This window comes from Erithacus rubecula (genome assembly GCF_903797595.1).
Source record: "Erithacus rubecula genome assembly, chromosome: 2".
Lineage (NCBI taxonomy): Eukaryota > Metazoa > Chordata > Aves > Passeriformes > Muscicapidae > Erithacus > Erithacus rubecula.
This window is the reverse complement of record NC_136685.1, coordinates 32,715,060-32,741,326: the sequence shown is the minus strand read 5'-3', so window position 1 is coordinate 32,741,326 and position 26,267 is coordinate 32,715,060. Positions and strand designations below refer to the sequence as shown.

The 26,267-nt window shown below is 38.3% G+C and overlaps 1 protein-coding gene across 2 annotated transcripts in view; it reads left to right on the top strand.

The window, feature by feature from the left end:
• The window catches only part of ME1 (malic enzyme 1), a 150,559-nt gene that overhangs the window by 112,692 nt on the left and 11,600 nt on the right, over window positions 1-26,267 (top strand). For both annotated transcript variants that reach the window (XM_079327104.1, XM_079327105.1), the window contains exons 7-10: window positions 1,240-1,349; window positions 11,137-11,234; window positions 13,062-13,175; window positions 25,867-25,972. In XM_079327104.1, coding sequence (XP_079183230.1) covers window positions 1,240-1,349; window positions 11,137-11,234; window positions 13,062-13,175; window positions 25,867-25,972 — 428 coding nt within the window. The remainder of the gene's footprint in view (window positions 1-1,239; window positions 1,350-11,136; window positions 11,235-13,061; window positions 13,176-25,866; window positions 25,973-26,267) is intronic.

The following is a 26,267-nucleotide window of genomic DNA, read 5'->3' as shown; positions in this document are numbered from 1 at the left end:
ATTGTAATATAGCTGTAAATACGTGTTTTCCATGGAAATGAGTTTAGTCACAGGAATTTTTGTCTTTTTTAAAAATACTGATAGCTTTGCTTAATGTGGTTGCCAAACACGTGTATGGTTTAAAGAAAAACTCAATTAATGTATTTACACTGAACTGCTCACTCTATGTATGTATTGCTTTTCTGGATGAAGCATGAACTGACAGCTTGACTGTCTCTCATGGATTTGTGCTGTTAGCAAATAAAGAAAGCCTCCTTTAGCTCAATCAGGATGTGTGTTGTTGAGATCGTGCCCTCTTGCAAATGTCTGTGAGCTTGACTCCAGTTTTTATGTAGTTTTTGTAGCTATATTTTCATTGCTTTGTGTTTTTTTTTTACTTTTGTTGTAAGAAAGTACTTGAAAATGCCACATGTGATTGGTGTACAAAGAATCCAGAGATAGTACTACCAAAAAAGCATATAAGGACTGGACAATATTTACAAGAGCATGTAGTAACAGGACAAGGGGGAACAGCTTCAGACTGAGAGTAGGCTTGGGTTAGATACTGGGAAGAAATTCTTTACTCTGAGGGTGGTGAGGTACTGGAACAGGTTGCCCAGAGAAGCCATGGATGCCCTGTCCTGGAAGTGTTCAAGGCAAGTTTGGATGAAGAAAGAGAAACCTGGTCTAGTGGAAGATGTTCCTGCCCATGGCAGGGAATTGGAACAAAATGATCCCAGTCCAAACCTTTCCACGATCTATAGTGGTAATATTAATTTAGTTCAATTTCTTACTAACTTTCGTTTTAGCACTAACCTTACTGGCACAGGAGGGCAGTTGTTTACTTGTTAGGTATTGACATACAAATATTGTGCCAGGAGTCTTGAGTTTCCAAATTTAAAAAACAAAAAATGCAACCACAGAATTATGGAGTGGTTTGTGTTGGGAGGGACCTTTTTTGTTCACTAGGTAATTGCTCAGTGGAGACTTCTGTTGAGATGTCTGCAGAGGTAGAAGGCCTTTTCCACTGATCTCCTATTCATAGCTTAGAAATGAGTAAATGCTATTAGAAGTATGATTATGACTTTAAATAATCTATTAGAACATAAAGATAATGAATATGACAGAAACATGTTGAGGGTATGATTCACATTATATTGTATTCACTTGTATTCAAAATCTGACCAGAAATGTTACTAGCTTTTTAATGTATAATTTTGAAACTTTTCTAACATAATGCATACATTCTTTTTTTTCTAGATATGGCATGAACTGCCTCATTCAGTTTGAGGATTTTGCTAATGCCAATGCATTCCGCCTCCTGCACAAGTACCGTAACAAGTATTGCACTTTCAATGATGACATCCAAGGTAACACACTTTTTCTCTTCCTTCACTGTTGTACCCACAAGCCAGAAAAATAAGTGTTAATTTCCAGATGGGAAAAAAGAAATCTATCAGCTTTATTGTGATATTTGTAGATGTACAGGTCACATTTTGCCTTGGGTTTTCTCAGCATGGATTTCTGGTGAGCTGCATTTGCTTTTAACTTTTCACCTCTCATTTACACCTCATGTTTAATTTAGGTGTTCACTCTTTGAGTTTGGTTTCTTTTGATAGTTTAGTATGTGAATGGCTTTCCCCCTATAAATTACTGACTTTGAGCAAATGTCAAAGCTTAAACCAGGACTGTACTTTCTTAGTTTTTTGTCACTTCAGTGACAACTGCTCCACTGTTCCTTCATACAACTGGATTGATAAATGTCAAACTGTATTTCATTTCATAAGCTGACGACTCAGTTAAATATTCATGTAATTTTCCCCATGGTCTCATTCAGTTTTAGAGGGAAATTTTCCCCTTGACTTTCTTTTTCCCATATGAATCATTTGTTGCAGCTGGAAGAAGGAAAATATCTAAGATGGGAAATGTCAACCAGGGGGATTCCCCAGTGCTCAATCTAAACAGGCATCTTGTCCCTCCCTCTCAAGAATACAGACAAGTAGGGTTGAAGTGGTGTATACTACTACTTGAGTTGCTTTATATTTGGTCAGGAAAAGAGCCCTGAAAAATAACTTTCTCTAGAGCACTAAGTGTATAACTTCCTCTAGGGCACTGGCTCCCATCCTTGAGAGGAGTCTGAAGTCAGATGAGCTGCTGGAGAAAGGTACCCAGAGAGAGCCCTGGATATCCAGCTGCCTCTATACCCCATGTTTCCTTGGGTATAGGAAGGTTTTAGCAGGGCAGAAGTTAACCTGTCTTCATTTCTCATGGTTTACACTGACACTTTAAGCCAACTATTATGAGCTGGAGTTTTCCAGAGGTCCTTATTGAGTCATGCTTGGGATATAGGTCATATTTCAGTGACTCAGTGCATGGCAGTGGATTCAAATAGCCCTTGTCTTTCTGGTGTTAGGGATTTGGCTATCCACATGAACTGTGTTCCTGTTATAAGCCTGTTTCTGCATCTGAAACAGATTAAGGAGGACAACCTCCCCAGTGGGAAATAAACTAATTATAAAATGTCATTTCTCTTTGTGAGAAGCATGGTGCTTCCTACCCTGAAGGGTCCAAGTTTAGCCATGGCTACAGCACTTCATTGTAGCAGGCCAAGCAGCATCTGGTTGTTTAAAGGCCCAGCTCCCACAGGGAACTCCCTTTCCTTGCAAGATGAAGGTCCTTAATCCAAAACAGGAAGAGACTCAAGTAGAATGTGGTTTCAGAGAAATGGAGGTTTTTCAGCAAAAGCATACCAACTATGGGTAAACTTACTTGACAAGGCCTTTTGTGTATTTACATTTTCAAATCGCTTCATTCTCTCTCATGCACCTTGAAAGGAGATGTTTTGGCATGTTGGAAGGCATCCCTTTGGATTTTGTCTGAGCTGCTGTAGCAGCTGTTGGCCTTCCTTAGAAGTGCAGCCATGTGCAGTCTTTTAATTTATTCATTTTCTGCAATCTAATTTGTGCTTGTGGAGCCTTTTATATTTTCACAAACAATGCCTGTGACTTTGGGTGATCTCTGTCCTTAATATTTGTGTAGCTTCCAAGAGGTGAAAGTGGATACATTTTTTTCTGGTCTCTGTCATTTGTCATATTCCTGTAGTTGCCTTCAGTAACTTATTTTTTCCTAGCATGTCATCTTCTTTAATGTAGAAGTAGAATAACATCACATTGATCTTTTATCCCTCTTTCTATTGCAACTTTATAAAACCTAAGGATCTTTCACCTAGCAACTATAATTAGAATGGATGATGCTAACTTCTTTATCAATCCTTAGAGATTTTCAGATCATAAATAGCATGAATTTTTCCAGGCTACTTGAAAGAGTGGCTTTCTCTGTATGCAAGTTGTATTTTCTACAGCAGTAAAGCTGACAAGTAGTGCCAGGCCAATAAAAGCAAAGAAACATATCACTGCATCTAATTTGCCACCATCTTCTGAAGAGAGTGCTTACATGGTATTTTAAACACAGTTTCTCCTAGTACTAATATTTTTTAAGACAAAGCTGCTTTAAGGTCAAAAGAAATGTTTAATATCTTTCATAGAAAGGCTCGAGGATTTCTCTATATAAGGTCCTCACAGAAAGGATTCCTATATACCTTAGTGATGCAATGAGAACCTTTCAGTATCTCAAGTCTAAAAAATATCCTAATTTATGATCCTGGAAAAAAAGATAAAACATGGCAAGCTGCATGTACCTATCTGCAAGTACTGACTTGGACAAATGTGGTTGCCTTCTCTTAGCTCACAATTATTTACAGGGGTCAGCCTGCCCCTAACTGATGATTGCAGAACATTTGGAAAAGGTCTGCCAAGACACTGATAACAGAAAATCACTAAAGATTGGCCATTAAAGATCACCTATAGGCATATTTAAGAATTTCTGGAAACAGTCTCCATCCCTGCTACAGTATGGTCACATCCTTTACTTTGGAGAAAGCTTTGTAACTTTTTCTGCATTACCTTTCTGTACACAAGGAATTGAGAACAAAGCTGAACAGGATTCTGACCTAGTGGTATAAATCTGTATTGGAATAATAAAATCCTTTGTATTTCAGTATGTTAGAAAGTATCTTTGTTTTTGGATAAGTGGTGAATTTCTTCCCTCTGAAATGATAATAATTTCTCCATATTTGTATTTTCAAAATATCTTCTTACAAACACAATAGCAATGTTTCCTTAGGGAGAAAATATTCACTTTTTCCCTTGGATTCCTGTATGTTTTTTTCTGACCACAAATCAGCTTGATGCTTTTTTTTCTCTCTCTCTGAAGTACAGAGACAGATTATTGGAAATGAAAATCAGAGAAAGCCTTTGGTTTAAAACAAATACTTTTATCTGGTTCTGACTATTAGAGAACCTTTTCCAATACTGAGAGGGGGTTGATCATAAGTTCCCATAAGGGAGAAACATGAAATAATTTTGTAATGGCAAACTTCATAACATTTAGAAATTCCTGAATTAGGTCAGGTTGCTAGCTTTGCTCATCTCCAATGTGTTTAGGAAGGAAGTATGATAAGGAAAGGGTGGAGTTTTCTAGAAGATATGATATGTGATAGGTTTTTTCTTTCCAACCCTGGCCTGGGAATGGACCCATGGGGCCTGTGTTGCCAAACAAAGCTGGTTCTTGGTGTGAGAGATGATGACCTGACCACCCTCAAAGGAAACAGGCTTGGGGTTCACAATTTGAAAATTTCCCTGAAGAGACTAACCAGTTCCCTTCCCTGCTGCAGGGAGATTGGACAAGTTTCTTAAAATCTGCCAAAATGGAAGTCCTAGATGCAAGGCAGTGCTGAAATCCTGCGTGTGGGTGGGATTGGCTTGGGTCACACCTTCCTGCCCCTCCAAGCCCAGGGTGCCATCATGCTCCCTTTCATGCCCATTTTGACTTTGGTGAGTCTGTTGACAGAGATTTTGCTACTCGAGCACAGTCAGTGGTTTAAGGCATGTTTGCATGTCTTAAGAGATGTGCATTTGTTTTCTGTGGGTCTCTCAGTGCTTATGTGGTCACTGGTTGTGATCATTGCTGACGTGGATACATTTCAAATAGTGACATAAATTTCAGCTTTGCTGCCTCTGTATAGGCCAATTATTTCAATTATTTCAATTATTAGAATTGTGTTGATCTTTTTTCCCTCTTCTGTGCTTAAAAAGTCTCTCAATTCACAATGAAAAATGTCTGTAATATAAGACAGTCTATATAAAATAAGTGTTTCTCTGCTCTGTAATACTGAAGTTGCAGTTCTTGTAACTTCACTGTGCCCACAGTTGCAATGCTTTCCCCCATTATGGACACAGGGCCTGTATTTTATGCCAATAAAAATATTTACATGGAAAGATTGCACCGGATTGGAATGAATTTTGGTATCCGTCATGACCTTAGATGTCATTAGTTTTTAACAGCTGTGTTGTTTGATTGCATCAACATTTTGTGAAAAGAAAGAGACCTAAAATAAAAAATGTAGACTACATATAACTTAATATAATTATTTCATTTTGCATTTTGATTTTGTTTAAAGTATATGTTTAGTGTTCAGCAGAATGCCATTTGGATGAGTAGGAAAATTATACCTGGAAGTTATGTTATGAGCAATTCAAAGTTAAGTCTGGGCCATTCTCAAAAATCAGAATTTCTGTGTCACAAACATTGTCCTTTTAAAGATTCAATTCTTTTAACATTAATATAACAATTTATACATTGGGTACCTGGAAATTTCAGTTATTGAAATCAAATTGTAGTGAAGATTTTGGATTTGTTGTTACAGCTGTGATGGGCATAGGGCTTCCAGTTGTTTCTCTGACCAAGATTTTGAAAAATGCAGAGTGGAATGATATATAATAGCTCAGATATAGATATCATATATCTCAGATTCTGATAAGACATGCAAACTGTAGAAAACATCTTTCATAGACTTATGCTTTACTTTCAGAGACATTTGCTTTCAAGCGCAACATGCTAAAATTTTTTAAATGAAATAATTTTTCAATAAAATAATTTTTAAAAAATCCTATTGATTCATATCCTGTAGAGTTGTGTGAAGTGTATTTTTCTCAGGATATCACCTCTTTGTTACTCAGTGGTAAATTACATTGAAATCAATATGTTTTCAAGTAAATCCCCTACTGTAGCTTTTGTGTAATTTTTCATGTGTGTGCACAAGCACGTGTATGCACAAGTATTCCTCTGTTTCATTTTTTGCTCATTATGGGTTTAAAAAAGAAATCCATTCTCCCCATGTTCTGGGCCAGCCAGCTCCAGGTGGCCCTGCTGGATTGAGCAAGGAGTCACACCAAATGCCCTCCCAGACTCAGCCATCCCATGCTGTGGGACTCTGTATGTTTTTCCAAATATGCCACATGGTTGGTGTTTTAGAAAGACTACATTTGTCCTTGCCTAGAGCCCTTCCTCTCTTTTCACTGCCCACTGCAAGCAGGGCAGTGTGCACATGCAGCTTTGAGAAGCCCATTCATGGCAAGAAGAAGATCCCATCTCTTAAAAGAGGGTCCTTTGAACTACCCACAGCAGTAGCATTTGCCTCTCTAACAACTGAGATCTCACCTTTTCCATAAGATCTTTATTTTTTTCCTTTAAGTATAGGAGATGGAAATGGATTTTTTTCCCTGGCACGCTGTGAAGTGCTGCTGGGATGCCTGGCTGTGTTAACATGTGATTTCTATTATGCTGTGTATTGAGAAATATGAATTTTAGTTTTACCACTTCCAAATCTTTTAGTCCAGAATGAACACCTCAGGTTTTTGGATGTGCTGCAGAAAGTTCTCCCCTCTTATTGTTTGCTAGGTTTTTAAAATGAGATAGGTAAAATTACATAAAGGAACTACTAACACTTGATTACAAGTTTTATTTTTTGAAACTTTAAATAATGGACAAAGGCCTTAGTGCAATAAACCATTTCTCACTAATTTAAATTAGATTACATCCAGTATAAATTAAATTCTTATTCCTCACATTCTGGGGCTTTCCCTCCCATATTTTGTTCAATTATATATGCTGAAAAAGTACTCTGTGTGTCAACCCCAAAAGGCTGTGAATTTCCTTTAACATATTCATTCTCAGCTGTGCAGTTACTGTAACAAGGCTAAAGAATTCTGCACAGAAAACAAAAACTTGGTATAGAATATTTTACCTTGAAATTTCTCATCTATTGTGTTTATACAAGACATGACTTACCTTCTTAGAAAACTATAATGAAATGTTTGCTGTTGCAGCAGTTGACAGTGTTTTAGAAAATACTCTTTGTTAAATTTGCTTTGACTAATTTTCTAGAATTCTGTGGACAATAGAATGGGTTATCAAAATCATATCCTTGAACAATGTCTGTCTTATGCTGCACACAGGAGATTTAAACTGTGCTCTGGGCAAGCTGATTCTCTCCTTCCTACAGTCAGAAAAGCGATGAAATTCTGTTTGTGCCTCGTGATGTCTGCAAGAGGTGGTTTGCATCTGCCTTGGCAGATGGATGAGAATTGCATTTTGATCCGTTTCAAAAACTGCAGCCAGTTTTTGAGGGTGAAATTTAAGGTCAGGGCGTTAGAGCAGTTCCGGTTAAACAGATCTGCCATTCAGCTGCCAGTGCCCCCCTTTCAGTGGGAAGGAATAAGGGAAGCTGCTGACGAGGAGTGATGACAGCCACTGCCAGCAGCAGTGATAGTGCATTCAGTAATCTAATAAACTGGGTTATTATTCCTTTCAGAGTCAAAAGGCTAAATGAAATTGGTGTGGAATACTTTTAAACACACTTTTTAGAGCTATTTTGTGCAAATTGTGTTTTGAGAGAAAAGTCATATTAGGTCTTTATCTATGGTATTATAACCTTTGTTCTGAATCACCTTCATAAAAATGAACATACAGGTAACACTAGCTCACATCCCATTCAACTATTAATTGCAAAATCTTATTGACATTCAGTGCAGAATTTGATTTATATCTTTTGTTTTTCCTTAAAGCAGGGGATCATGAAGTGACAGAGTTGTAAAATATACCAAGTGGTAATACTTAATGACAATCCATTTTTCTGGCTAACAAGCTTAGCAGCAGTACATCAGCCATGAAGAGGAGTGGTATCCCAGCATTCCCATTGGTTATAAATCTGTGGTGTTTCATTTTGACTCTGTCACCACAAAGCACCTTGAAGAGCAGCTTTCACCCCTCTCTGAGAACTCCTCTGATGAGAGACAGGATGCTGTGGTGGCCACAACTTCAAGGAAAACAGGGATCTTACAATGCTCTAGCTCAGATTTCCTTTTCAGGAGACCTGATTGATGGTGCTAGGAATAAGTTGTGTTATGTAGGCTCCCTCCTCCTCCTCCCCTGCAAGCACAGCTGTGTAATATAAAATAGGAGAAAAATCTTGGCATCCAATGAGACTGTGGGATTTTTTCTTGCTGGTTATGAGGATTGTTTGGTAGAGAACCAAGGGAAACTGAGAGCGCACTCTGACTTCTCTTTTTTGCCATTTTTGGTCTTTGCCAGCTTGGTACTTGCCAGAGGAAGACTTAATTTCATCTGGGAAAGAAACAAGCTAGCTCTTGGAGACTGTGAGGTGGAAGTGTCTCAGCCTGATAGTTGTTGTTCTCAAAGCCATGCCTCAGAGGAACCATTTTTAAGATTTTTTTATTTAGAAATCAGGGACAGAACAAGTCATAAAAATGACTAAAGAAGTAAAAAATGCTAAATTTGTATGGTCTAAACATTAAGTGGGCTGAGAACAAGGTGTCCTGTATTTCTGATGATTAAAGTGAAAAGTCATCGTCAAAAGCACATAACAAACTTATAATTCTGAAGACACATTTTTTTAACTGTTTAGGTGGATTTACTTCAAAAAGTGGCTTTCTAACTTTAAAATGTATTCTTAAATTTTATTAAGCATTACCTTTATTTTTGAAAAAGTAACCACCCAAATGATGTCATGGAAGAAAAGGTTTACCCTGTACCAGGCTTCTTACTACTTCTGTTCTTTTAGGTCCTATAGTTTTAGCTACCTATATTTAAAGTCTATGGTCTGTGTGCCTGCAGTTTGAATGGCTGGTTTGAATGTTGCTCAAAATGGGGATTCATTGCTATCTCAGCTTTAAAATTCACCTTGTTTCTGAGAATATAGACTCGTGAATAGCTAATTTAGGGGAGCTGCATGTTGAGGGCAACTGCCCAATACACAGATTCTGGGCCAAGTGCTTTTGTGGGGCTGGTCATACCCATTTCACAGTTTTTATGAAGGAAAAATCAGTAACAATGTGAATTCTCCCCTCAACTATGTGGCTTGTAGGCAGTTGCAGTTAGGGCAGTGGTGATCAGGAACAGACTTGTAGGAGCCAGCAGATCTCCTCCTTGCAAGTTCTTGCAGGCTTCTCAAAATAATTCATGGCCTCACCTTTGATTTCCTTGAGTCAATGAAATCTGCTGCCCAGAGAGGGAGGTATTCAATTCTCATTCCTGAAACTGGGTGTTGCAGGGCATGTGGTCATCTCCCTGTGGTCCAGCTCTCTCTGAATCAGATAGGCATTATAAATCTTTAAAGACTGTTGAAACCTGTGTTTTGACTTTCAGTACCTAATTGTTAGTGTTTGGACAGCATATTCAGTTCTAGAGAAATTAGTGCTGTCTGCAACTGGTCCTTCAGAATCTCCTCTAAAAACACAACTTTGCTGGAGGTATTATCAATCTCACTACTACATTCCTATAAACAGGATGTCTTTATGGGATCCAAGTTCCTTACAGGAATAGAGTCTGATTTTTTATGGGCTCACCTTATGCTTTAGTGATGATAATAATTTATAAAAAATACAAGCTTATTGCATGAAGTCACAAACACATGAAAGAAAGTCTTCCCCTTCCAGTAGACTTTGTTGGGGAGGAGTCACCTTCAGTCTTTGGGTCAAAAGAGACAGATAGGAGGTCCTGGTAACTAAATACAACTTTCTTGAGCATGACAGAAGCTGACAGCTTGACTCAGCAGTGTTGACAATTCATCTGCAGTGCAGTGTATTGATTTGGGTGCAGCAATTCAAGTTAAGAAAACCCAACTTTCTGAAAGAGTGGGAAAATTGGGATTGTTCCCAGGAAAGAAAAGCTGATTGGAACACCATGAGTCTTCAAATGTAATAAATTACTTTTTGCAAAATAACAGGCTTTCCAGTTGTAGATAAGAGACCAAAGTAGAAGAAGGAGAAAAGAAGTGTTTAGATTTGAAATTTTCAACCTAAAGTACAGTTAAGCACTGGAATGAATAGCTTGCTAGGATATAAAAGAGAATTTGAAAGAAGACCTTAAGGACAAGTTAGTCAAAGATATGCTAGCAATCACAGAGGTTAGATTTACCCTGCCACTGTGAATAAGTTTGAGTTAGATGCCTGCTTGAACTCTTTTTTTGTTCTACTTTTTATGAATAGCTGTTTTCTCACAATGATGATAAAATATCTCCATTCAAAGAGAGACAAGTATCTTGTTCCTGAGATTCTGATTTGGAGAAGAAAGACCTCCCCAGGCTGAATCATAAAACTAGATGTTAGCCTTTCTCCCTGTGTGGCTCAAAGATAGATTTAAGAGGTACCTCCAATGTTTTAGACAATAATAAACTGAAACTCCTGTTACAGTGGACTGAAGTCTTAAATAAGCTGACCTTACTCTTGCAGTTAGTTTAGCTTCTCTATAAATGTTCAGTTTGATATTTTACTCTGACAACCTCCCCATGAGAAATGAAGTTTTATTTTAGTCTTGTACTGTACTTGAAGTGTATCTATTTGAAGAATGAAATCAATAGCTTTATTTTCAGTATCTGGATTTCTTCAAAATACTTCTCTCTGGACTCTCACACCCTTCATTCTAAAAAAAGTCATAGCTAGAATATTTTACAAGAATTTGAATGGCCTAGCCATTATACCCATCCATAGATATATACATCAGTTGTATTTTATTTAATGCTACTCAAATTATATTCTCACTTACATTTACATTATTTTCTCACTTACATTTTGTAAGAATTAATTAGAGCAAACTCTAAGTCCACTCAACTATGTGTTACTACCCTCAGCACTTCTATCTTTTAGCCAAAAGATGCTGTGGTATTACTTAAAATGTAAAGTTTTGTAATTGTTTTGTTATATATATATATATATATATTTTTTTTTTTTTTTTTTTTAGGAACTGCATCTGTTGCTGTTGCAGGTCTTCTTGCAGCTCTGCGCATCACCAAGAACAAATTGTCAGATCACACAGTGTTGTTCCAGGGAGCTGGAGAGGTAGGTATTTTTATACATGGGGAAACTTTTAGTATGATGACTTTTAGCATATATTTAATTGAGTTAAAATTGTCCAATAAACAAGAAGATTAAGTGTGTGGAATGATTATGAACACCTGCTGAATTTTTCATTTCAGATGCAAATTTACAGAAAAATCTCTGATCATCTGGTGAAGCCTGGTATTTTTCATAAGACATTTTTTGGAGATCTGTTATCTTTTTACAACTTCAAATTTTAGCTCCTCGGCTGTAAATTATTGAACTGCTCTTGATGTAACCAATCAAAACATTACTTAAAATATGAGGAAATACAGCAGAGGAAGTAAATATAACATGTTTACCTGGGTCAGCATTATTTAGTAAGAAGTGCCCTTTTGATTTTTTTGTCATTGAATATTGTTTTTCAGTATTCTGTATATTAAGGTCATCCATTTCTGAAGATCTTTATGCACACTATTTTTTTAATACTAGTTTTTCAGTGTTAATTTCTAAGCTGCTGACACACAAATGCCAGCTGTACTTATCTACACTGTGGCTTGTCATCTCTTGTATGAGGCCTACAACCCCATGCTGCCTTCTTTAATTTCATTAAATATTTGGTGCTATGTCTGCAGTTTTCAGACTGGCTTGTATCCATGTTTGCCATGTCACCACCTTACTGTGTCAAGACTATCCATCTCTCTGGAGTTCCTTCCACTGATTTTGTTCCATGTTCAATAAGCAGATGAATTAATGGTCTAATCTTTATTTTTTTTGTCAATATTTAGTGTGGCTGTTGCTGCAAAGAGGTAGTGGTAGCTATCACCCCTGCTGCAGGAGCTGGTTTTTAATAGAATTCCTTATTTCTTAACAAAAAACCAAAAAAACAACAACAAAAAAAAAGGGGAATATCACTTGGTTCTCAGTGTAATTCAATGATTAAAAACAAGAAACAGAACCACCAACCCCAAAAAATACATATACAGGTCTGTAATCAGAAATATTGAGCAGTCTGTTGGCTTGCTTTTTTGCCTGGTTATCAATGTGTGCCTGTGTGACATTTAATCTGTTGGATGAAATATTATAAAATCCAGTAAGAATGAACCACATTTCACCAAAAGATTGATATGTGAGTTTTTATTTCCCCTGCTTTGACTGGGAGCACAGCCAAGTCTAGAGTTACAAAACACATGAATAGTAGGTAAAAGGAGGCTTACCTTTCTGATGGACATCTTAGAGAAAGATAAGAGCAAAAGCTCTTGTGTTTTACTTTCTGGCATGCAGACTGTTATTTCCTTTAGTTTAAATTACAGAAATTTCAAAGAAGAAAAAATAGTTCATGTATTCTGAGGTGAATATCATAGAATACCATATGAATGGTTTGGTTTGGAGGGGACCTTAAAGATCATCTAATTCAACCCCTGCTGTCATGGGCAGGGAACCTTCCACAAGTCCAGGTTCCTGAGAGCCCCATCCAACCTGGCCTTGAACACTTTCAGGGCTGGAAGTGTCATTATGTGGAATAAATGTTAGTTCTAACATTTTCTGGTTTCCAGCCTCAACATTTATTGTGTTCCTCACACTCTTAAGAGCCATCTGAAGATTTATCTATACTGCAGTTTATCTGTATGATTTAAAATTTATCTATGCTAATCTTCTGCATTGTGACTTCTAATTCCAAATGGTAGCAACAGTTCATTAAGTTTATTTTATGAAAAAATAACAATTTAATTTAATTGTTTATTAAAATTAGAAAACTTACCTAAAATAGTGGGTAAGTGAAACATGTGAGCAGAGGATTTCTTTCATTTCTTGTTTTGTACTCTACTTTTCTTCTTTTTCTTTCAGGCTGCATTGGGGATAGCAAACCTCATTCTTATGGCTATGGAAAAGGAAGGGCTATCCAAAGGTGCAGCTGTCAAAAGAATATGGTTGGTTGACTCGAAGGGGTTGGTCGTAAAGGTAATACAATTTTGTCATTACTTTAAATATCACTATGCTACTTACATTCTGTAGATAAAGATGAGGACATATTTTTTGTGAAAGCAACTGCAACAATATCTCTCTTGGCATAGCAAGTTGTTTTTCTTTTCTGAAGTTTATTAAATTAATGACAGACTGCCATGTTACTTGGCGGGAGGGATGATTATGCTTGGAGCTCCTCTTCTATTTCTATTAGGAATGAGCCCATAATGAAGAAAGTTTTTCAGCAGTTAGTTAAAAATTGTGTAAGAAAAGAAATGTTCAACTTTGGGGTTTAATATTTCCCATCAAAATGCAACTATTATTCGTTAGCACAGTCTTGGACAAAGATGTATAGACACATTACTAGGATGGCTGTCCCAGTCTGGGGCTCCTCTTCTGCCCTGAGATCACCCCAGAGGGACACGAAGGTGGTTCAAAACCTGGTTTTTCCCGAAGCCGCCGAAGAGAGACTGCCGGAGACAGTTTTCTCTTTTTCCAAGGACAGTTTATTGTTTCTTATCTCTGGGACACTTTGCCTGGCCAGCAGCGGTCTGCTCAGCCTGGCATCCATGGTGGAATCTGCCTGGTCAAGGCAGGGCTTATCTTATATAGTTAGTACTACGTATTACATGTTTACAAAATTTTACCAATACAATACAATTTTATTAAATGGTCCAGCCCTGACCCCAACCAATCCAAGAGGCCAACGTGTCACCCAACATGGATGACATGGAGAAGAAGGAGGAAAAGGTGTCCACCCCCCAAATTCTCCATCTTGGCCACGTGTCCCTTATCATAAACATTCAAGAAAACCTATTTATCTACATTCTAACATTCTAATTTACACTCTACTCATCATTATTTTCTGTGTCTCTTCTCTCAATGTGGGCAGATTCTCCCAAGGAGCCAAATCCAGCCCCTGCAGCTTCTGGGCAGCACTCAGGGGTCTCTGAGGGGTCTGCCAGGGAGGTTTTTGCACCCCCAAAGGAGCCAGGAAAAAACCCTGGACTCCCACAGATGGCAGGCAAATAATCGTCCTGCAAGTACTGAGATGCATTGCAAAAAAAAGCTTCTCTGCACAGTGACACAGCTCATGTTGCAGATGTTGTGGTCTGCAGTGCTATCAACACTGGTCAGAATTTGAAGCTGCTGAGAGACTTCATCAGTCACCCTTACCTCATTCCTTCCATGTGCCAAAATAAAGAAACATATGAATTCCACGTGCCAGAATAAAGAAACTGGTATGTTTTAAAAGGTGGTTATGTATTTAATAGTTTGTGAGCTACTTAAAGGAAATGGATGAGAGGCTAGTTGCCTTTGCTTTTTCACCTTGCTGGTTGGTTTGCAGTATTTGTGATCATCTTTTTTGGTACCACGCTTCACAGTGTTCTTTGGCCATCTGACATTAAAGGTCTTTTGTGGTTCACACAACTGTGCATAGGAGGATGCATTCTGCAGGCAATGTCTGCTGGCTTACTGAACAGCATCACAGCACCTTTCACTCATACTGTTAAAGGGGAAATAGTACAATCATGGACATTGAGATGGGAAGATATTACCAAGGTTATCTTGGTCATGTCTTGACAGAAGGCACAAAAGTAGCCTGATCAGATACAGAAGAATGCAGGTATCTAGGACACAGATTGGTTTTTTCCCTCTGGTGCTTTTGATGAGTATTTTTAATACTTTTGATTTTCATGTAATAACTTTGAAGTAATTTTATGTCCAAACAAATGACTGAAGGCCTGTGTATTGTCTGTGGCTGCAGAAACCTTGAGGCTCCCTAAGAGGAATCTGGATGCACCATTTTTTTCACTGTAGAAACTGGGCATATATAATTATACAGTTGAGCCAAAATCACCTCCTGGTGATTAGGGAAACAAACTGACAGGGGCAGAAGTGTAGGAACCTCTCAGCCATGAAGCAGTAAAAGAGGTCTCTGCAGCATGTCCTTCCAGTTGAGGTGATTAACCAGCCTTTCTTCTCATTCCCTGGTTTCTTGTCCCAGTCTCTTTGCACCTCTCACTGCTAATTTGCCAGTCAACTGAGAATCTGAGTTGTTGCTCTTGGTACACACAGACTCATTCCTTTCATAAGTTCTAAATTTTTAGTGACTTGGTGACTGCATTCTTTCCTCACCACCTTCGAGCTTCTGCACTCTCAGGCAGTGCCAAAACCAATCAGTGTCTCACACAGCCTTGATGTTCCTTTCCTCTGCTTATTCTTCTTGGTGGAGCTTTAATTTGGATTCTGTCCAAAAAGCAGTCCACTGAATTTCATGTCCTGCCTGCAGTGTATTTGTGAACTGTTTGGGATCTCCAGACATAACAGCTGTCTGAGGTAGATTAGGGCTGAATTTGTGGCCAGATGTTGATGCAAGCAGCAGGAACCAACAGTGCATATTTCACATCATTGCTTGTGTTCCTGGAAGACCTGACAGCACCAGTTTTCCCATCTGGCTGTCCTGAGGGGCTTGAGAATGGGTGGGTGTTTGCTGCTGTGCTGTGTTTGAGGGGCATCTGTCAGTGCAAGGCCTGGGCTGGACATAAGGAATCATGTCCTTGGGGTAGGGCTCTGCAAGTCCTCTATTGGTTTTCTTCTGCAGCAAAATGATTCCCCCTGAAAAGTTAAAGAAAAAGGGTAAAATACCCTCTCTCCAAAGAAAGAAAATACATTGTAAGCCTCAAGAGGCTTGAGATTTAACTGCTGGGAAGTTATATATACAGTGAGTAAATAATTAAATTATTCCTGATTCCTTTTACTGGGCTGATAGGGAATGCTGTGATTTAGGTCCACTTAGGAAATTATTTTTGGCTTTAGCTAATTGCAAAAAAATGCTGCAAGGCTTGACAAACTTTCCAAACTCTAAGAAGTGAGATAAGAGAGGTAAAATGAGGAAGATTTATGAGAACAAGGTAAAATAAAAAACCCTCTAATATTACAAACCCGTTCATTATTGCAAAATCAGAGCATAGATCACCAGTTAATCAAATTTTGCATAAAATAAACTGACATTTATTTCTTACTACGGACATGTATCAATGGAAATGTGATCAATTAGAGCCCCTTAAAATTTGCCTCAGCAAAACCTGCTTGATCAAAAGAATTTTATGTAAAGGAGGGAGACCTTTTCAGTACTAGAAATATTCTGATCAGTTGCTTTAACAGTATGAGAAATAACAGAGTTGCTGAAGACTCAGCAGTTACTTTGTCCAACTGAACTAATTTCTACAGCATTTATATTCTCTGCTGGCCTTTGATCATTAATTTTGCAGTGTGGAATTACAGATTTAAACATTGTTTCTCCTTTCATCTACTTTCTGTAGAATTTCAACTAGTTCTATCCAAAGAAAAATAACCTGGGAACTGTTGTTGATCTGGGTGCAGTTTCCATCTTTTTCTTCTTCCCCCACCCTCAAAGCTGCCACGAAGTCACTTATCAGGCTTTTGTTGCTGAATTTTTCCTTTGTGGCTTTTTAATTTTAGTTCAAGTGCAGCTGTGTTTTCATTCTCCTGTTAATTTTATTTTCCCCCCATGGGAACCATCTGTTTTCATTAAACCAGGCCTGATGACCAACTTTTCTGCTATGTTGTGGTAAAAGAGCTGGTGATGAAGGCTGTGTTTGTTACACTGTCCATAGTTGTGCTCTATAATTCCTTCTAGAGAATTTACAGTGTTGTAGATACCAGTTTGGGGTTGTTGTTTGGCCTTTTAAAGTTTGTTCAGAATGCTTTCACCTTTTGAAACTGTTTTCTTCCAAAGGTGGGTTTTGTACATCATAATATCATTAGAATTTTGCCACTTAAACTGCATGGCTTTGACTCTTACTGTCTCAAGTATCCCAGTGCATTCAAATGGAAATTTTAATGCTTAATTAAGAGACACTTTAAAGTTGTTCTTGCACTCTTGTGCAATAATCTTGAAGATTATACATAATCAGTTGGGATTTATCTTTAGTTCTGAACTTCTGGACTATCACACAATCACAGTCTGTCTGGTGAATGCATACTTACCTATATAAACATAGTGGTGGGTAATGTCTTCCATTCCCCTATTCTCAGTGTTCCCATATTTTTTTCTGTTAATCCCACAGATTACATAAATGTGTGATGTGTGGTGAACACATTCTGTGTCTTCTTCAAAGTTGCCATAGTGTCATGTTTGGCTGTATTAGATAGCCAAGTCTTAGTCCATGAGCTTGAAAGACAGTAAATTCTTTTGTATCAGCTGGTTGAGAAGTGGCAGAATGTGAGACTGCTGGGTTATTCATAAGGTTCACCACTGTCTGAGCATTTCAGTAATGTGCTGCAAAGGCTTTTACTGCTTTTTGATTTGTTTTCTAAGGCAATACCAAGAGCAGGGTAGGGTGATAGACAAGAGGGTTCTTGGAACTTCTAGAAATATGATACAGTTAATAAGGCATTTTTAATATTTAAATGGACTTAATAGTAATGTCCCTCCCACCCTCTGCTAAGGATGGCTCTCCCATGCTGAGGATGGACAGGGTGTGTTTCTGGGCTGCCAAACATGCTTCTCTTGCAAGTGAAGTTCTTCTGCAATTTGCAAGGCAACATTACATTTTTGTACACCACATCATCTATATTGCACAGAAGTTGTTCCTTTGCAGAGGGATGAATGTTATCCTTAATTTCAAAGAGTAAGTCAACATGGAGAAAGGGTTTTTTGGACAGTTTTGCACTCTATTCTTTCTAGTTCAGCACAGTGATAGTTGTGTGATTTGTATTTTAAATATCCATTAGATGTGTGATCTTAAACCCTGTATGACAAGCACAAGAGTATTCACTGAGGTCCGATGGCTGAAAGCCTCAGAATATTGATCTTTTAGTATCAGAGGAAGACTGAAATAGATTCCACAATTTTAACAATTTCTGTGGTCCTGATAAATTATAATGGAGATAACCAGGTAAATCTATAGATAATCACATAAAAGGATTTCATTTTTCTACCTCTTTTCCCCATTTCATTGTCCCTGGCAATCTTATTTGCAAAACATTCTCACAACCAATTAACTGGCATTGGATATGACCCTGATTAAAGTTCATGGTTTGGTCAAAGCTGGGTACATGCATGGTTCAGTCTTTGTTTAGAGAATGATGGAAGAGAAAAAAGGACATTAGGGAATGATACCAGAATTTTAGTGCCAGACCCATGTAACAAGTGAAAGAATTTTCAGAGCTCACAATGAAATACCAAAATATCGAACTGAATCCCATCCAAACTGTGTTACTGATTCTTAAAAAATTTTATCAATAATCACTCTTATAAAAAGTTTCAGTTTCATATGAGATATTAATTTGATAATGGTTTTAACTTTTATATAACACTGCCTGCCAGTTCTGCTAGCTTTTAATTATTTCTAGCTTTCTTTTTATCAACAGTCATTTATTCTGACACTTCTATTCTTGATCAGTTCTTTTATGGCTGACTGCAACTGGCTGGGACTCTTGGAGCCAAAAAAATTATTTACATTTTAGCAAAGATGCAATGCCTTGGGTATCTCCAAGGTGCCACAATCACTCAAAGCAGTTCTTGCCTTATTTTACTCATGTAAAATCCCAGCAAAGCAATCCTTGTTTACTTCATCAGTTTTTTGGATGTCTGGGGGATTAATCTGTGCACTTTCATCTCACATTTATCATGTTCTGTATCAAGTACAAGTTTTGCAAAAAAGGAAACTTTAATTTGTCTCCAAATGCTCATGGCATTACTCATGCTCAATGAGTAATGTATGAAAACAAGTGAGGACAAGGCAAAAGGGTGATTGGTGGGGTGTTTCTCTAAAAGAGACACCACCAAAACCCATTGCCTTTGTTGGCATGTAACTCTTTGACACTGTGTGCATTAGATGTCCTGATGAGATGGGAATCTAATTTGGATGGTTTATTATTTCTTTTGCTCATGCTGAGCTACTGAAATTAATGATTGATTTCCTCCACTTTCTGCTGTTTTGTGGATTTGTGATTTGCTCTGGTTCTCAGATCTTCTTGAAATAATTGTCTTTATAAATTTTGTCCTGCCTATTATTAACCATGTATGCTTATTTACATGGAAAGACTACTTCATAAATTTTACAGAACTAAAACAGTCTTACTTTTCTAACAATGTGTTTTAAAGTCAACACCAGAATTGTATTTCTTACCAAATTGTATGTTTTACTGCCAACTATTATGATATTGAGTCCTCAAAATGCTGTGGTTTTTTCACACAATTGGTAACAAACTGTTTATTAGTTATGTGCCCAAGTAGCCTTGGTTTGGTTTTAATGCATTTTCTTCACCTTTAGGTGTTGGATGATGGGCCTGATCAGGAGGCACTGTCACTTTATAATTAGAGTCTCAGTATGGGATTTTGGGAGGGCTCACATGTCTCTGCTTGTTGGTTCCTAAATGAGGTGGCACAGGAGTGCCTGTCCCTTGCAGGCTCTCAGACTTCAGTCAGTCCCTGCCCAGTGACTCCATATCCATACCTCCACCTTTTTTATTTTGCATTTTGTGACTTGTACCTGATGCTGTTCTGGAGTTCTGCTGGGGTGAGCCTGGCCTGTCCCCTCCCAGCCCACTCTGTGCCCCTCCTGTGCCATGTCTTTCATGATTCTGGAGCCTCCCCATGGAGGTCCCTCTGTAATCCCTGCCTAGAGCTCTCAACAACCTTTAGAACATGGATTTACTTGTGATGAAACAGATAAAAAAGCCATGGTAGAGATAGTAGAGACCATGTCCCAAAAGGAAGGTGCTTTACCACCTTCTTCCATGACTCTCAATTCTTTTTTTTCTTTTTTTTTTTTTTTCACAATTGCTTTGTTTTTCTCTTAACGATGCAATAGGGAGTTCACTGAAAAAATGCAACTAAAACCAAAGCATTTGCAGTTGGAAATACTCAGCTTACTAATGGACTGCTTTTCTGCCTGGTCTGCAGTTCTCATGTCCTTCGTGGTTCTCATGTCTTCAGTATTTAAGAACCTCAAATTATTCTTTTTCTTTATCTGTGTACCGATCTCTGAGCTCTTGTTTAAATAAGCCACAGTTGACACAGTGAATGGAGGCAAGTGTTGATATAAATAGATGTGTGCCTCCCTGTCTGTGGACGGGCTGGGTGCCAGCAGTGCTCCAGTGTGGGCTGGTGCAGTGGTCAGGGGGCAGTGCCAGGTCCCAGCTGATGGCAGAGCAGCTCCTGGGAGCTTCCAGCCTGCCTGGCCTCTGCTTTCCAGCCTGCTTCATGGGGCAGCCCCAGCACAGCCAGCTCAAACATGGACTGGGCTGCACATGGGTGCTGTTTGTAGGGTTTGCCTCCCATTTTCTAATTTCCCATATAGATGTCTGCTGTGCAGTCTGGTCTACTGTTTTTACAGCTGTTTTCTATGAAAATTCTCAGAGTTTTATTGATGGGTCATTTTTGTTTGTTATCTGAGCCTCAATTTGGCTATTATGTGATGATAAGAGTAACTTTCTGTGAAAACTGTGACATACATTTTCTTGAAACCTGATCCCTGTTGATCAGACCCTTAAACTAAAAACTTCAGAACCCTTCCTGAAACTGCTCCCTATGAACTGCTTTCATTTCAGATCCAAAATACAAGCAATTTTTATCGGACTATTGAGTCCTGTTACTTTCCTTTGCTGCTTGAATTGAAAGGTCCTGGTGCTCATGTGACTGTTTTGTGATAATAAAATCAATGTCACTGACCTATTAAGGAGCAGAGACATTTTAGGATTCTCAACATCTTTCATACATAATGTCACAGAGAATGCTGCCATTGTTTCTTTATCTCTGTACTTCATCTGCTGATTTAACACAGTCCACCTTTGTAATTCATTTGCTAATAAAGAATTTAGTTTATATTACTTTCCATCTAAGATACCACGGTGACTTCTAATATATCTGTTTTCAGGCTGCTTTGTTCTCTTTTATTCAAATCCAAAACAACCCAAGGGTTTATTGGTATAGAATTATACTGTGATAGAGGCAATATTTTTCCACTGAAGAGTAGTTTCTGGCATTTTCATTTTAAGTCTTTAGACTTAAAGATTATTAATCTTTTTGAGTGTTATTAATATTCTCAACTTTCAGTATTCTAGTGAAAGTATATAGTATTGTTTATTCAGGAATCTTATTTATCTATTAAAGATACTATGATTTTCTTTGTGGTGCATCAGTTTTTAGTAGTTTTTTGGTTGGCTGGTTTTTTATTTTCTGCCTGGCCTAGAGGAGTCTTCCTACAGCTATTTGAACAACTGTGCAATAACAGCCTTTGGTAGGAACTCTTGGAAAAAAATCTCTCAGAAAAATCTCTCTCCTGTGTGGTGAGCATTGAGGTGCTTCAGTGAAACAATGAGACTGCACAAAGGTTTGGTGTGCAAAGACTGTACAAAGGTCTTTAAACTGCTGTTTTTTCTGTGCCCTTTTCATTGACTGAATTAATTTTTAATGATGCTGAAAGAACAATACAGTGGATTTACAAGACATACCTGAATGTGATTGAAGATGATGTTTCTACTTAAAAGACTCAGAGTTTCACACACAGAACCTGAGAGCTCATTCAAAATCTTCATAGTGTTGTGTATTTTACATTTTTTCTTTTTCCTATTAGGAGAAGAAAGGAAATACCAGAAGCTCTGTGCCATGTTAGTATTTTAGAGTTATGGAGATGCAGGCAGACTAGAGCAATTTCTGATTTATGCTGCTTTGTGTTGATCCTTTGCTGCTCATTTCCCAGCAGCCACAGTACAAAAGCTGGCTAAGCCAGGGCTGGAAATGCAAATGTCAGAAGACGTGCTCTGTGCTTCTGGAAGATGTTTTAATCAGAACAGCTCAGCACTGACAGGTCCAGCCACTTTGCATCTCTCCAGTGTCAGGAAGGAGACAAGACAGCAAATCACACAAACCCAGAATTGAGACTTCTGCATATTGGCTCCATCCTCTTCTTTCTGCTGGCTGACAAAAACTCTGTGATTTCTTATTCCAGTTATAGGCATTCAGGGTTGAATGTACTAAGCATGTACTAAGTGGACTGGCAACTCCTTATTTTAAGGAAGAGACACAAATCTGAATTGTTTCTTCCTTCCTGCAAGCCCTTCCTTATCCTGTTGGCAGGGCACAGAGGAAAGGTAGTCATTATCTTGCTGCTGGCTTTCTATTTGGTGGAGATCAGAACTTAAGAATCTATCAGTTTGTGGAGAAAAAAAAAATACTGTCTAAAGGACTGGAATCTAAACTATTGAAGTTTTGTAATCAAATTAACTGGCTGGTCTTGAAATCTTGGATGTAGAGCTTAGGGAGATGTTATGTAGCTCCTTTGGGATCACTGAATTAACAATTAAAATACATTTGACACCTCTCCTATGAGGAAAGACTGAGAGAATTGGGATTGTTCAGCCTGGAGAACAGAAGACCCCAGGAGACCATCTATCAACCTTCCAGTATGTAAAGTGGCCTATAAGAAAGCTGGAGAGGGACTTTTTACAAAGTCATGGAGTGGTAGGAAAGGGATTTAATCTTTAAATTGAAAGAGGATCAGAAATTAGAAATTAGGAAGAATTTTTTTTACAGTGAAGGTGGTGAACACACTGGAGAAATTGTGGATGCCCCATCCCTGGAAGGGTTCAAGGCCAGGTTAGAGGGGACTTTGAGCAGCCTGGTGTAGTAGAAGGTGTCTGTGCCCATGGCAGGTTGGTTGGAACTAGATTATCTCTAAGGTCTTTTCCAACCCAAACCATTCTATGATTCTAATTAACTTTCATATATATATATAAAGCAAAAAACAACCCAACCATATAACTTCTTTTATAAGCATTTTCCAAGCAAAGATCTCTATGCACATGGCTGTTATTTTTGCTAAGCCACATAATTTAATATTTCATTCTTAAGTTAATATGCTAGAAAAATATTTACTTGGAGACATGATCTGTGCTGACTAATGGGATCAAACTAATTCAGACCAAAGCTGAATAAATAAGTAAATTTTAAATTGTAAGAGTTTTTACTTCCATTGGATTTTTTGTTTGTTTGAGGGTTTTTTTTTTTTGTTTTGTTTTGTTTTTTTTTGTTTTTTTTTTTTGTAGTATGGTAGAATATCATGTGTGAAACTAAGCAGACAGAAATTAGGATCAAGCAGAAGTGAATCTAACCTGAGCTGACCCATCTGGCTAGCACAAGTCTTGCTACCTAGCAGCCTGGAAAACGTTGCAGTGGATCACATCCTTACTGGTTGAATACTCTTTCATAGCCAGTTAAATGAGAGATCACTGTCAATGTCCGGACTTTGAATCCCTGGTGTTTCATCAGTGTTTTAACACCTACTCAAAAGCCACTTGAGTGTAAAGCTGTATAAAAAAGTAAGTCTGCTTCATGAAGAATTTTGATTATTTGTTTTGACTGAAATTGAAAATGAAAAAATAGCAACATTTTTATCCACTAAGATGTCAGCCTGATCTCTTGGCTGTTATGTACTAAGGAAAAAAAATCAAGGTCACCTTTCCTGAGCAATTGACTGTCCAGATCTGCAGATCCTGGAGGGGCTCAGAGCTACCAGCCTGCCACAGCCTGAGGAGTGAGCTGGTCACAGCCCCTGGAGGTGATTTTTTTTCCCTTGGTAGCCCAAAGCAGTCTCCTAGAGGTTGTGTTTTAAAGTCAGATGGAAAACTGGCCTGCTCATCAGCACCATGATGAGCCATTAAGGAACCATCTAAATAAAGAAGCAGCCTGGGACTGGATGGTGGCCCAGGGCACTCACTTCTGGGTCCCCAGCAAACCTGCCTCCAAGTGAGGCTCCACCAAGCATTTCAACTACAACCAATCAGCAGATTAGAACGAGAAGTGGCTTTTATTACAGTATTTTGAGTTAATCCTAGCAGCAGGGTTTTGGTCAGGAAGTCATAAATATTGGAGTTTCTTTTTATTTGCTGGCTAAAAGGAAAGCTTCCTATTTTTCCCTTGAAAATGTTAAGAATTCCTGCTTTAAAATGAGTCTAAAGTATGTGTGCAGACTGTGGGGACATCTGCTGGGATGCTGGGAAATGGCAAACTGCAAAATACATATGGTGGTGAAATGACTCAGGCATGAACATGCCAAAAATGATTAATACTGCAGCATTCCCTCAGGGCTGACAATTCCACACTTTATCCACAAAGGAAATCAAGTGCCCCTATCTCAGCATTTCTGTGCTAATCACTCTAGGAGAACACTTAAGACCTGCATAAGCCCATCCAGACATAAACATGTGTAGAAAAGAGAGATCTGTGGAAATGCCCTGTAATCGTGGGTGGGCCAAAAGAAGCTGGCATGCTGTGGGGCAGAGCAGCTCAGCCCTGACCACATGGCAGCTTCCTGTGGCACCCTTGGGATGGGAGTGCTTTCCTTGCAGATGGAAGTGAGGAACAGCCTCTTCTTCTTCCTGGCAGTGGCTGAGCCAGGACCAGGAGAGGAGCTTCACTGATGGGACTGGCACAGCCACGTGCTGCACACTGCAGAATGGGATCTGAAATAAGCACCAGCTTTCTCAGTTTGGTTATAAGAACTAATCATGGCTTATGTCTGGTGGTGTATGCAGGCCTAAATTGAGCCAGAATTTTCAGGTTTGTAGGCTTTGGTGGAATTGTGGAGTGAATTCTATTTCAATACTTCAGTGTAGCCTTAATAATCTTGCTAAGATTAAGGAAATGTTTATTTTATCAGTTGTAAAAGGTGTGGATGGGGAAACAATACATATCTGTTTTGGCTATATGGTCAAAATTACATTCAGCAGTCAATTTTCCTCATGTACTTCCTATGTATCTCTTTAATCTGCATCTTTCTGTCTGAAACTGTAAGGTGTTTGAAGGGCTGGAACATCTTCTAGGCTTGTGTTTGAAAAGTGCCTTTGCAGTGATATTTTCTGCAGCATGAGACTAAAAAAGGGTTGGAGGTGTGCTCATTTTAAACCTTTCTGCTGAAATTTTCAGATGTCTGTGTACAGACAAAGCTCTGCATATTTAGACAAGTAACAGAATTTTCACAGGCTCTGGCCCATTCTCACCCTTCACTCCATTTCACTGAGCTCACCTTGCAGCCCAAGTCAATGCCAGTGATACTCTATAGCCCTTTCTCTTGCATCTATCATTTTCCCTTTGGAAACCTTGTTGGGCACTGATGGGTGGAAATTGCAGGAGAGATCAGGGCAAATATTTCTTCACAGCTGAGTCAATTTTGTTAATGCAGAAACGGTGCACCGGACATCTGGTTAGAATTATTTTTATTCTGTTCTTAATAATGAATGATTTAAATATGAAAAATGTGAAGAAAATGTAGGCTCCACTGTAGTCTAAATACTCACTTTTATAGTCTCCATACTTTTAGTCTAGGGCAAAGCTGAAAGAGCTAGGAGAAGCTATTTTTATTTTGCTAAATTACAAATCTCATTGAATTGTTTGAATAGATGTTAATACCATTGTGTTCCACAGCTATTTTCGATTTAAAGTACAATTACTGAATTTATTGACTGCTTAGACAAAATAGATTAGTCCTAAATTATCCTAAGCATGTTAGCTGTACACAATGTAACTTTGTCTGATATGGTGTAAAAGTAGAAATGCAAATAAGATGTGCTAAACCATATTCTTTGTAAACTGATTATCCCAGGACATGAGGTTGCATTAAACTGAAATGTATTTTTCTTGTTGTTCTGTACTCAGGGGCGTGCCTCATTAACACATGAGAAGCAGCAGTTTGCCCACGAACATGGTGAAATGAAAAATCTAGAAGAAATTGTTAGAGATATAAAACCGTCCGTGCTAATAGGTAATTTCTTTGACTTTAAAGCAATGACCTTATTCTTTGTTGAAAAAAAAAAAAAGGGGATGTGGCTTTGTCTGAAGAGAAGATCAAGTTCCTCTGAACAGAGTTCACCTTTGTGTGTTTTCAGAAAACATGGAGCTCATAATGAACTCTATTAAGCAACTGAACAAATAGTAACTATCCAAGCATGTAACACTGCTTTCATTCTGAGCCATCCATTTTACAGGGGAGAGAATCTGTCTGGGTTTAAACATCTGATGGAGGACCTTACCACCTTCCTAAGACACTTCTGGTGTAA